General features: G+C 40.7%; 2 protein-coding genes across 4 annotated transcripts in view; one reads left to right on the forward strand and one right to left on the reverse strand.

Moving 5' to 3' along the window:
- LOC102892623 (dynein light chain 1, cytoplasmic-like) overlaps positions 1 to 558 on the forward strand; it is a 2,488-nt gene extending 1,930 nt beyond the window's left edge. The window contains exon 2 of the mRNA XM_015595629.2: positions 187 to 558. Within this exon, the coding sequence (XP_015451115.1) occupies positions 187 to 473 (287 nt within the window). The 3' untranslated portion in view covers positions 474 to 558. The remainder of the gene's footprint in view (positions 1 to 186) is intronic.
- Positions 1 to 12,682, reverse strand: part of MAPRE2 (microtubule associated protein RP/EB family member 2) — a 128,405-nt gene that overhangs the window by 65,821 nt on the left and 49,902 nt on the right. The gene's annotated exons all lie outside the window — the stretch shown is intronic.

Here is a 12,682-nt window from a genome sequence, read left to right on the forward strand (position 1 = left end):
TGGGGTCTGTGTGTGGGGAGCGCTCCCCGCCTCCTGGTTCTGGGTTATCTTGTGCTCTCGGTGGTTCCTTAGGAACTTAGCATCTTCGGTTGTTTACGTTCTCTAAACCTTCTCATGAGATGCACCACGGCTTCAGTGGCGACGGCATCTCTCGCTGGGTCTGAGCCTCGACAGCCCCTCCCCCAGCCACCCCCTGCCCCACTGCAACCACGTGCGACCGAAAGGCGGTGATCAAAAATGTCGATATATCGGAGGAGATGCAACAGGACTCGGTGGATGTGCTACTTGGGCATTGGAGAAATATAACAGAGAAGGACACTGCATCCCATATTAAGGAGTTTGACAAGAAGTACAACCCCACCTGGCACTGCACTGTGGGGAGGGACTTTGGTATTTATGTGACACATGAAACCAAACACTTCATCTACTTCCACCTGGGCCAAGTGGCCATTTTTCTGTTCAAATCTGGTTAAAAGCATGGACTATGCTACACACTGAGTGATCCATCCCAAAACAAGGACTGCAGCCTAAATTCCAAATACCAGAGACTGAAATCTGCAGCCTTGCCTAAAGGAGCACCTTGATCTGTGTTGTTTTGTACAGGGCATTCTCTGCATTCATGTGTTGTGGTTATAAAATAATTAGCAAAACGACTTACATTTGTATTTATTTTCTATTCTATACCTCTCTGCCCTATGTTTTTTCTCCTGAAGATCCATTCCTTTCCAAAAAAGAAATCCGTTGGAGGGGAACAAACCTTCTCATAATAAAAAAAAAAAAAAAAAAAATGAAGGATGACAATTTCAGGGTTAATTCTTAGGGATAATCGGGGCTCAAAGCCTCATGCAAAGGAAGAGGTTGTTCCCAGCACTGGGCACTTGTCACTGTTGACTGCTTCTCATGCTTCAGGATGGGCTCAAATGTCAAGTCCTCAGCAAGTGCTCCCTGACCACCCTCTGAAGTGGTCTCCTCCAGTTACTCACACATCACACCATTGGTGATACTAACACGGTCTGGAATTATCTCATTTGTTTATTGTCTGTTTACTACCTCCTGTCCCTATAAAGTCAGCTGTATGGGAGCAGGTCTTTTACAGAATATATTTTGTTTACTGCTGTACCTCCTGGGTCGATGGCGGTGCTCGGCACATTAGTGGGTGCACAATAAATAAAGGCCAAATGAATGCATATGTGGGAGAATTTTGTGGGGAGGGGAAGTTCACAGGGTCCCTGAAATTATACCATGTAAGCAATTGCCGATATGTGTCTCTAGTGCTAAGTGAGATGGTGGGGAAGTTCACAGGGTCCCTGAAACCATGTAAGCAACTGCCGATATGTGTCTCTAGTGCTAAGTGAGATGGAGGGGAAGTTCACAGGGTCCCTGAAACCATGTAAGCAACTGCCGATATGTGTCTCTAGTGCTAAGTGAGATGGTTAGGAGGGGATAAGTTAGAGTTGAGTGGATTGAAGAACTTTGCGTTCTACGTCTAAAAACCAGAGGTAGAAAAATGTGCCATTCACCATGTCTCCAACACTGTATGAAAAGCTCACCAGCTGTATTTCAACTTCATGAGAGCACTGATCTAGGAGTGAGGGGTGTGGGCTTCCACAGTTACCATCAACCCGATGGATAAACCTGGGCACATGTGACTCGCCTCTTTGCATATCCTTTACTTAACAGGAATAAGGAGTTAACATGCATTTTTCTCATTTGGTCTTCACAACAAAGCTATGTGATGGCTACTGCTTTTATGCAATTATGTGGGAAAGGATAGAGACACCTGTGCAGTCACAATTATTAAGTGGAAGAGCTGGGATTTTGACCTAGGACTGATTCGAGGATTGTTGCTCTCAACCAAGTCCCCTTCTGTTCTCGGTCTTTCTTATGTCATAACAGTAAGCAGGAAGAATAAAGAACTCCGAATGAGGCCACAACTGTGGTCTTTGGTAAAACCATTTTCCTTTTTTAGTCCTACCAAGGCCTCATTTTACATTTTCAATTTAACCAAGATGATTTGGTCGTTGTTAGCATTCTCTCTGAAGAAGAGCTTGAAATGTAGAGATTTGGGTGACTTGTAAACTCAGTTTACTACTGGGAATGATTTTTGGCTCAAAAACCTGCCAGCTGTAACATATAAGCCATGCTAATATTTTAGGAATCACCATATTTTACACTTCCAGTTACTACTCAGTTTCTCAGTTTGTTTTTGTGGTAGTTTAGTCAAAATGAAAAGAGATCAAGTTAATTACTGCTTAGAACTTTTTTCAACACTAATAAAAGACTTCAGGTTCATATCTTGACTACGTGTTTAGAAAAATCTATTACTTTAATAATAAATAAATCTCCTGGTATCCCACTCTTAAGAGATTGCTGCCTATCTAAAGGTCTGTATTTTCACTATGGTAAAATTCATTTTTAAACTCATGAGAACATTTTGAAATGGAAATGAAAATAAAATTAAGCCTAAAAGGATGAGTGAAGTGCAGGCCAGGGTTAAAATTTGTGAATTTGACTCCACCTCTTGGTGCCATCTACACTTAATTCTTTCCTTAACAGACTCTGCCACAAAATGGCCAATTTCAAAATGTAACAGAGTAATTGTAACATTAAACTTCTTAGATAGTAGCTCAGTGGACAAGGTACTGATCAGCTTCCACATAAACCCATACCCCAACCCCAGAGAACATACTGCAAATTACATACAAGATGGCTGCACATTATGAGAACAGGAAATGGAAATTTCGGTTGTTGCTGTAGCTGAACTAAGATTAGTAACGTTCGGCCAAATTGATGTAGCTCTCCAAACTAGGGAAACACTATCCAAACTAGGAGCACTATTTCGTCACCAGTTCTCCAAGCCATTGTCCCCAAAACTTCCTTTCCCAGCTGAAATGATTCATTTTGGCCAGCGAATGAATTTCCCTCTATCTTTCTATAATTCCACCCCACAGTGGAGTTCATCCTTCTTTCTCCTTACCTAGTTTTCTAGTACTCTTATTTGGGCAACCAGATACCAGTCCTATCTTCCTTGTATATTGGATTGGAAGAAGAGTTTTTTTCTTTTTTAAACCAACAGCCTCACCTACCATTTATTTACTGGAACGAAAAATAAAGAAGAGACTGAGACTTTTGCATCAGAAGTACTCAACAACCCTTGACAAAAACCAATACGTGCACATTCTCTCTCTCTCTCTCTCTCTCTCTCTCTCTCTCTCTCTCTCTCTCTGTCTCTCTCTCACACACACACACACACACACACACACACACACACACTTAATTTGTAGTACCTCTCTGCTCTCTTATCTACTGCCTTGTTATAGATCAAAAGTTAAAACATTACTATCATCAGTGTAATAACACTGTAATTTTCAAAAGGAAGTGCAGAAACTGAGCATTTGAGTAAAAAGTGGGTAAGAACTGAGCCCTGCTCAAATCTAATCAGGTACACAGATAACAGAGGGGCAGATACATGGTAAGACCCTTGGATTTGGGAAAGAATAAGACTAGAAGTTTCTTATATTCTTCAGGTAATTTTTTGCGGGGCGGGGGGAGCGAGGGGGAGGAAGTTAGATGTTCACTAGTTAGAGTCATTAAAGCCAAATGGACATCATCAGTTCTGGGCTCCCTTGTTAACAGTAAAGGAAACAAGCAATCATCTTATTAAAAAAAAAAAAAAGTCACGTCCTTGGCCATGGTAAACTAAGGGAATCACAGGATGTCCTGTCTAATGGTATCTGGCTTCCTTTCACGGAACAACTTCAATTAACGCGAAAAGAACACTCTCAACTCTCAACTAATAATTGGGTGGCTGTGACCTGCTCAGTCCCAATCAGAATGCAAAAAATAATAAAAATCTACTAGTAGGCCTAGGGCATTTGTAAAATCATAAGTGACCTTATATTTTATAATATCTTTAGATTTTGAAACATATGGCTAAGAAATCTGGCTTTTAGCTGCAAAGGTTCTAGAAGCCAAGCATCCCCACCATCTCAAAAAATCACACAGTATCTCAGTAGATCCTTTAAGGCAGTGGTCCCCAACCTTTCTGGCACCAGGGACCGACTGGTGCTACTATGAGATTCTAATGCCTGACGATGTGAGGTGGAGCTGAGGCGGTGATGCTAGTGCTGGGGAGCGGCTGCAAATGCAGATGAAGCTTCGCTCGCTCAACCACTGCTCACTTATTGCTGTGCGGTCTGGTTCCTAACATGCCATGGACTGGTACCAGCCTGCAGGTTGGGGACCTCTGCTTTAAGGTAAACCCAAGACCTAACCTGGTTTTTGCTTCCCAGTTTCTAAATTCTATTTAAGGCAATTTCTCTTATTTCTTTAAGGGAGAAAATGTCAGGAGTCAAACTGGTAATAACGAAACTGCCAAGTTAGAAAGAATGAAAATGGAGCAAGGAAGAGTAGGAAAGAGTTTGACTAAGAATTAAAAAAAAAGGGAAAGGCATCCAATGCTTTAATTATCGTGGGCAAAATTTTGAAAATACGAGAATGGTTCCTTGCTGTCTTTGAAAAAAGAAAGCATTTCTACATACATTTTTGTCTTAAATTTAATAGTGGAAAATCTGATCTAGTGTTAAGGAGACACAATACAAAGAAAAGAATATCTACATAATTACAGGACTATGCACAGAATTAAAAGAGCATCTACTATCTATCAAGACTCTAAAGAAAACCTAGCTGCTAAATTTAACTGTTTCACATCAGACTTTTAGAGTGGGTTTAGTGTTTTTTTTCCCCCTAAGCTAAAATAATGATCCTGTTATTACTTTGCAGTGTCTTTTAATATAATCACTTGTACTTCCTGAGAGCTGGACCTGTTAGAGGCATCGTGAACAAAGATCAGGGAGAAACGACTATTTTTTTCTTAAAAAGTTTATATAGGTTAAGAACACAAGACTCATACCCAATAAAATCTAAGTCAAGACCATCTTATAGTATCCAGAATATATTTTTACAATCATTTTATAACAATAAGACACCTAATTTTAAAAAAGGGGAAAAAATATGAACACACGCCACTAAAGATACACGAAACACCAATAAGCACATGAAAAGATACCCAACGTTACTAATCATCAGGGAAACATAAATTAAAATCTAAATGAGATACTGTTACACATCCGTAAGGATAACCAAAATTTAAAAGACTGACGATACCAAGTGTTGCCAAGGACGCGAAACAGCCGGCACTCTGATATTCCGCTGGTAGGAACGTAAAATGGTACAGCTGCCTAGGACGATTACCTGCAGTTTCATAAGTTTCTCTTTTATTTTTTTAAAATTCAAAAATATTCGTTTGTTTATTTAAGTACGGTTGGTATACAACATTATATAAGTTCAACAGACACGAACTATACGACCCAATCATTCCATTCCTGGGTATCTACGCCAGAAAAATGAAAACGTGTTCCTACAAAGACTTGTACATTGATATTCACAGACTTCAATCATGATCGCTAAGAACTTGAAATAACCCAAATGTTCATCAACTGGTGAATAACAAACAAAATATGGTAAAGCCACACAGTGGAATACTACTCAGAAGTGAAGAGTACTGAACTGCCAATAAACCCCATCTGGATGAATCTCAAAATCATAACGCCGAGTCAAAGAAGTCAGACACTAAAGAGTATAATCTGTATGATTCTACTTACAACAAATGTAACCCAGACTATGGTGACAGAAAGCAGAACAGTGGCTGCCTGTGGCTGTAGACAGAGGACATATGAACTCCAAAGGGGACCAAGAATCTTCTGGGAGTGACGGCTTCAAGGGCACATACACTGCCAAATCTCACTGAATCACACACTTTAAATGGATGTAGTTTACCATACGTAAATTTTTATTAAAGTTGATAACGGGGTTAAAGACTAAAGTATAATTTGTTTGAATTTTTTTCCACATTAAATTTGGACTTTTAATGAACATCAACTATGTGCCAGGTATACTTTGTATTCTGTCTCATTTAAATCCTCACTAAGAACTCTGTGAGGTCGATGCTGTTATTATCCTCATTTGCACATTAGGAAACTGATACTTAGGCTAAAAAATTTGTTCCAGATCATATAGATAGTTAGAGAGGGGTGGAACTGGGATAGAGAAGTCTCACGCCAGAGCCTGAGCTTTGCCACTACACCTCACTATCTCTCCAAGTAGCAACCTGGGACTTTAAGGACCCCAGTTGGTCTCAATGTGGGGTAGGAACAGAGGGTTTCAGGCCATCTTTTTGGCCCAGGCCAAGTTTCGAACTGGAGCTGAGGGAGCAGTGACATACTCATCACACGGGCTGGAAACATTTTCACTGTTATTCATGTTGACATCTTAAAGTCAGTGGTACGACAATGCTGCCTGTCAGAAATTCCAGGGAGAGAAAAATTGGCTTCTCAAACACCAAATCTGCTTTTCAATTTATTGTGTGTTGCTAGCCTCACTAAGGGATTGTGGAAAGACTTACAGGTCCCCATTCCCTGTCATCAGCACTCCCTGCCCCCAGGTGGCTGATGACTCATGTCTTCCTCCCTTCCCCTGGAGAACAAGTGTAGTTGGGGCAGATTTACTCTGACCCCAGAAACAGAAAAGGAGAGAGAGGAGGGAGAAGCAGAGGCCTGGCACATCCACACAAGAGGCCATCGCCCTGAGCTGGGCTCACCCACCGCTGTCCTGCACCCACCAAATAACCCCTCTCTTCTGCTTCCTACTTTTCTAGCAGAGCTTGTCAGCTCACAAGCTCCACAAGCTTTCTATTTCATGGTTATTGATGGTGAGCAGTCCCTATAGCTGGGATGATGAATTCAAAGGTCTCCTTTTGTTGATTCTTAATTGGTCAGTCTCCACGGGGATTCACTCAGCCTTCACCCAGACCAATAGGTCAGGGGGCTGGAGCACGGGGGTATGGTGAATGCAGATGGCTTGTTTCCTGGCCAGGGCTGCACTACCACTATCTGCACAGGTCACATGAAGGCCAGATATTGCTCAATAATTTCCATAAAGTGGAGGTTAGACTAAGGGTTGGGGGAGGTCAGAGGATTGTAGCAACATGGCTCAAAAAAAAGCAATAACCTGTAATCTCACTGTTTTAGGGCCCCACACAGTACCTGACGCACAGACGGAACTCAAAAAATAAGAAAACCAAAATTCAAAGAGTTTACGGAAGAAGAATCCTCACAGAGGACTGATTATTTTGCAGTTAGTGCAAGATTCATGGTGCATACTAAGCAGGCTAGACACATCACAAAAACAAAACAAAACAAAACAACACAAACCCACAGGAGGCAGCTTCAATGTACTCTAGAGAAAAATCAAACGAAATATGGACCATGGACTGTGATGTGTGAAACCTCAAAGGGCAGATGCTGCAGGAGCACATTTCATTTGTGATCTGTGATGTTTTAATGTAAGTGTGGTACTTGCATCAGGCAAATTTTTAATATCATCCATGTGACTTCAGTTAAGTTCATGAATATCTTGAGATGCTTCCCAGTATATCTCAGCATGTAAAACTCATTAAAATTAAGACTCTATAAAAAAAGGTACATGGGGACTTATCTGTCCAGTTCCTACCATTATTAGTTTATACCCTTTCAATTTCTCCAGGAACATCAAGTAAATATGAATATATACTCTCATTTTCTTTGCTTTTTACATAAAAGTATACTGTATTATTTTAACCTAGTGATGGCCAATACAAATATCCAAAAATTGGGGGATCAAAAGAGAGAAGCTTTTTACTTTTTCTCAAGTGGCTTTTTGTAAGAAAGAAGTAACCTTCCCACTACGTCAGTCACTCAACAGGGCTCAAACTTGTGCCTCCAGGCTATATGAAAACTTATACACAGTGGTCACAGTAGAGGACACACACATTCAAATGGTTTTTATTTACATGCTCACTTTCTGAAAGCTTTTTAAAATTATAGAAACAATAATTTTGCCTCTGCCAGGTATCAGCACAATAATCACAAAATTACTTTATTGGAGTCAGATGTGGATACCTTTCCATCTCAGATTCCTCCCATCAAGCACTGCCTCCTCTCGGCCTGTTGTCCCTGATACTAGATGCTTTTCAAGGAAAGTTTGTGCATTATTTTTATTTGTATTCCATGTGCCCAGCATGGAATTTAGCATATAGAAGGAACTCAGTAAGTTTGCTGAAAGACTAGATTCTTCAGAGACTATTAGAATTTTGGCTTATCATTTTAATATAACGATAATTGTATAATTTTTTAAAGAGTGGGAATTAAAATTTTTTTTATTGTTAGCAGCCTGAAAACATGTTTTGGCATTCCAAAATGATAAAAAGGAAGTAGACTGGGTGGGGAAGAGAAGCCCATTTCAGTAGCTTCGATTTCTCCTGATTTGTTAAGCATCAAATGCAAACCTTGCAGGGAATCATGGAGGGCTCTTAAATGAAGGGATTTACTGTTTACAACCAAAGTACAACCGAACAGAAAAAACACCTCCCTGAGATGTCAATGCCTCTGGCATTTTGGATAAATTACCTCTCAGGACCTTGCCAGGTAGGCTGACTGTAAAGAACAAGGAATTCATGTCTTAAAAACAAATGCTACTTCTAGGACAAGTAAAACAGGATCACAGAAATCTAAGGTGTACCTCACCTGAAGAGCACTGTCCTTTTAGGATTATGCAACGACAAACACTGGCCATAAAGCCCAGGACCAATTCTGCATGCACGATCACAATTTCACGGACTCCCACCAGTGCACGCTGTATCATTTAACACGTGCTCTTTCACATCTCTTGCCCTAGTCTTCTTCTGTTTCACGTCATGGCCCAAATCTGGTCCTTTTGGCACATTTTACCTGCATAAACCAAACGAGGTCTATAAACAACAGGAAGACTGAGCTCTAACCATATTTTCTTTACTAGATAAACTACACAAAAGGACACCATCACTTAAATAGCCGAGCACCCTACGGGTATATCACCATCTTCTGCTCCTTCAGAAAAAAAAAAAAAATAAATAATAATAATGCTTTAAGTAAGAAAGTCTGTCCTGGTTTAGGTGAGTAATATCCTAATTAGCCCGGGGAGAGTTAACATTGAAAAGGCACAAGAATTTTTTTAGTAACCTACTAAGAAATCATTTCTTGGTGACCTATAAAACTGTTTAATCTTTACGTCACTAATGATTTATTTTCATTAAAATAAATGAGCATTTGGGAACGCATTTATCAAAAAGATATTTAGGAGAAATTTCTTTGATTCATGCTAGAAGGCAAAAGTTTTATAATTTCAGTTTTGGCCTATGTAAGCTGTAAGTTTCCATTTTCAAAGAATTCTCTGAACATAATATAAATTCTGAGGGCCAACAAGACCAAGATAAACAATCGGAATTTTAAAATGAACTAAAACAATGTTCATATGATACAAACGGGATGTGCGCGGAAAAAAGGCTGCTGGCATAGTGCTTAAGGGACTAGATGAGTGTGACATATCCAGTTTGGTACTACAGAAGGTGACAGCTGAAAGACAACCTAAAGTCAGGAAAATGAAACTATTCTAACATATTTCATTGTGGGAAAGGATACTTTTCTCAGGAGAGGAACAAATCAATTTTTCCTTTAAACTGACAAAATTCAAAAGTAAACAAATCTACACAATCCAAATTCTCAGTCTACTGAAGCCTGCCATCAGGGTGACCACCTTCCAGCTGTCAGAGGAATTGGCATGGAGGCCGCATGGAGCACCCTCAACAGTTTCATCGGAGTCATGTCTGCAACATTTATGGCATTAAATGACTCAGAAGAATCCTTCGCCGTGAAGTACCAGACATCCTGCTTTTGAGTTTGGGAGAATCAGAACAGTATAAATGTAGACCAGCCACCCCTCGAAGTCAGGTTGCTAACTATGAAGTAGGCTTCAGCAAGTACAGAAGCCACTGCCAGACCCAAGTACCAGTCCAGTTACGGGAGGAAGCTATGCTGGTTGCTCCTACTTGGGAGAAGATGCTTCGAGCCAGTCCACCTTGTCCTGACTGCTACACTGGGGCTTGAGAGAGTTCTCTCATGGAGAATTAAGGATTCCTAGTACTTCTGGACTCTGCTCCACGGGGCACTATTGGAACTTCATTTTCCTTTTAACTCTCATTTCAAAACGGGAGATCAATTCCGGCATGCACACTCCTGTTTACATTATGCTGTTTTTCAATTAATGAGTTTTCAGTGGCTTTGCATGTTCAAGTTCTGACCACCCTGCCTGCCTTTCAATGCTCCTACCTTATTTTCCACTACTGCCTAATGTGCATCTTGCCAGACCAAAGAAAATTCTGATTCTAAAGCCTATGCTCTTTTCACCCAAATGTTTGGTCTCCCACAGTGTCTTTTAACTTCTCACAGCATATTGGCCCGGAGGGTACCTTTTTCTACTTTGTCACTGTGGGCTCAGGAAACTTTTGTAAGCAAGCCAAATATTCAAAAGGCAAATAAATCTATTACGAAATGAGCTGCTCGCACATCTGACTTTGCTAGAACTCTAGGCCCTTGAAGAGGCATCTAGCAGAGAGCATGCCCAGAGGAGATTCTTAAGTTTTTGTCAAATTAGTTCTCCAAACCAGATATTTAGATTAGTCCCAATATTTCCCCCTCCATTAATCTAAAGGAATATCACTGCAGCTTCAAGAGGACCCTGTAAATACAGAAAAGATATTGCTTATGGAAACCAACGTCCTAAATTCAGAGGACCATCTCAAACCACTGTTCTGCTAAGATAATGTACTGTAAACAGATACGAGTGGTAACAACCACTGCTGAGCAGGGGTGAGCTCTCACCAAGGGCACCCAGAAGGCCATCCCTGTAACAGAAACTCTGACAAAGAACCCTGAAAAGAGGTTAAAAAATTGGGCACCTAGTAATCAAAGCATCAAGTAATCCTGTGATTTTTACAAATACTAAGAAAAATTACGGACAAAAATAATTATTTTCAAAAACCTCCTATGGCAGTAGTAAACCCAGATGATACTAATACATATGTAATGGAGGCGAATAAAACTATACTTTTGCTGTCTGCAGCTGCACTGTTTGGGAAACGTACATTCTGGTTGAAGCGAGCCATGTTACAACAGCTTCTATTAAATGGAACATGCTTTCACAACTCTATTTTTTATACACACACAAGATTTTTCTTTTTGTTTTTCTTAACAAGAGTTCATTTTTCAAAGTTGGCAAAGTTGGATGTCAGAGTCAATGTTTTAGGCTTAAGTTTTCATTTTGTTTTTCTTTATAGTCCATTTCCTGGGGCCAAGTAATTTTTTTAAGTATTCAGAAACATACGCTACTGTAGTTGCATGTTCAAACACCCACGTGGAAATAGTCCTCTGGACTTATATATTCATTCTTAAAAGCTTGGAGTATGCAAACAAAGATTTGGTGGGCAGAGGGCCAGCTAATAAATCTCATTTCCTACTAGCATCTGCAAGAAACAGCTATATGGAGTGGCCTCTCCAGGGAGAGCCAGAGCGGGACTCGCTCTGTGAATTAAAGTGTCACCTCAAATGCCCCACGCCACATTTATATCATTTTAAGCGCCTCTTAACATACATGGATTTCTAGTGTTCATACCTGCCATGAGGAAGGTGGGGCCGAGGAGGCCATCACACAGTAGTGGACATAAGCCATGGAAACGAGTCCGCAGGGCTCTGCTGAGCCACTTTTGCGTCTGCTCTTTCAACTGATGTGACTAATGGAGGGGTAATTTTCTAAAGGAGCATTGCTCTTCTCACCAAAGTGCATACAGGTTTCAATAATGATTTACTACCCACTCTAGTCCAGGCTGGAAAAACGGGCTCTGTTTACACTAAGAGATACCTGGGTCAAGGTGTCTGGGCCATGAACCATATTTGACCCTTATTTATAAACGCTCTAGTGCGAATGTTATGGTGATAACGTCTCCTGCTGGGAAGAGTGACCACTTGCTCACTGACAGTGCCAGGAAGCACTGTCTTGTTCTTTAGCTGTCTCCTCCACCTCTCAGCTGCACCACCAGGTGAGGGGTGTTCTTGTCCTGGAGTTCCTAAGAGAGTCCCCTTTCAGTAAGCACAGCATTCTTCTTGTATTTACGTAGCCTTTTTTTCTTTTAAGTAAGTCTTTGTCTTAAATGTGTGAAGTTATCCTCACGAAAACTTTATAAGAATGCAGTGAGATATATGTCATGAGCAGATGCAGGTATCTCTAAAAAGATAAAGGACCTGCAGGGGCCTATCTAGAAGTCAGTAAGGAACCAGAAAGGGAACTGCCTTTCATCATCCTGGGGCTCTGGGCTTACACAGACCCTCCATAGGGACTCAAACAGAACTCTCGAGAATATCTCATTGGTGGGGGCTATACTGAACCTACGGCCAAAGAAAAACTTACGTGGTTACACCTCTACTCTGGCTTTCAAATTGCCTTCCAAGTTTTCTTAGCAATTAAACTGCAATATTATTCCAGCCTCAGGATGCCAAAGTAATTACAGAACAGTTCCTGTATAAAAAAATGTGTCACATTTTTCCTTCCCTTATGCCCCTACCCAAAAATAAGTGGTAGTTATGAGACACTGGTCATCTACTTTGGAAGAAAAGCAGACCAAGGACAACATCAGCTGTGTCTGTCTCCATGCGCACCCTTCGCATAATACAACACAAAGGCAGTTTTGGAGGCTTCCCTCCTCATCTAACCTATG

Source organism: Pteropus alecto, unplaced genomic scaffold (genome assembly GCF_000325575.1).
Source record: "Pteropus alecto unplaced genomic scaffold, ASM32557v1 scaffold146, whole genome shotgun sequence".
NCBI classification, from domain to species: domain Eukaryota; kingdom Metazoa; phylum Chordata; class Mammalia; order Chiroptera; family Pteropodidae; genus Pteropus; species Pteropus alecto.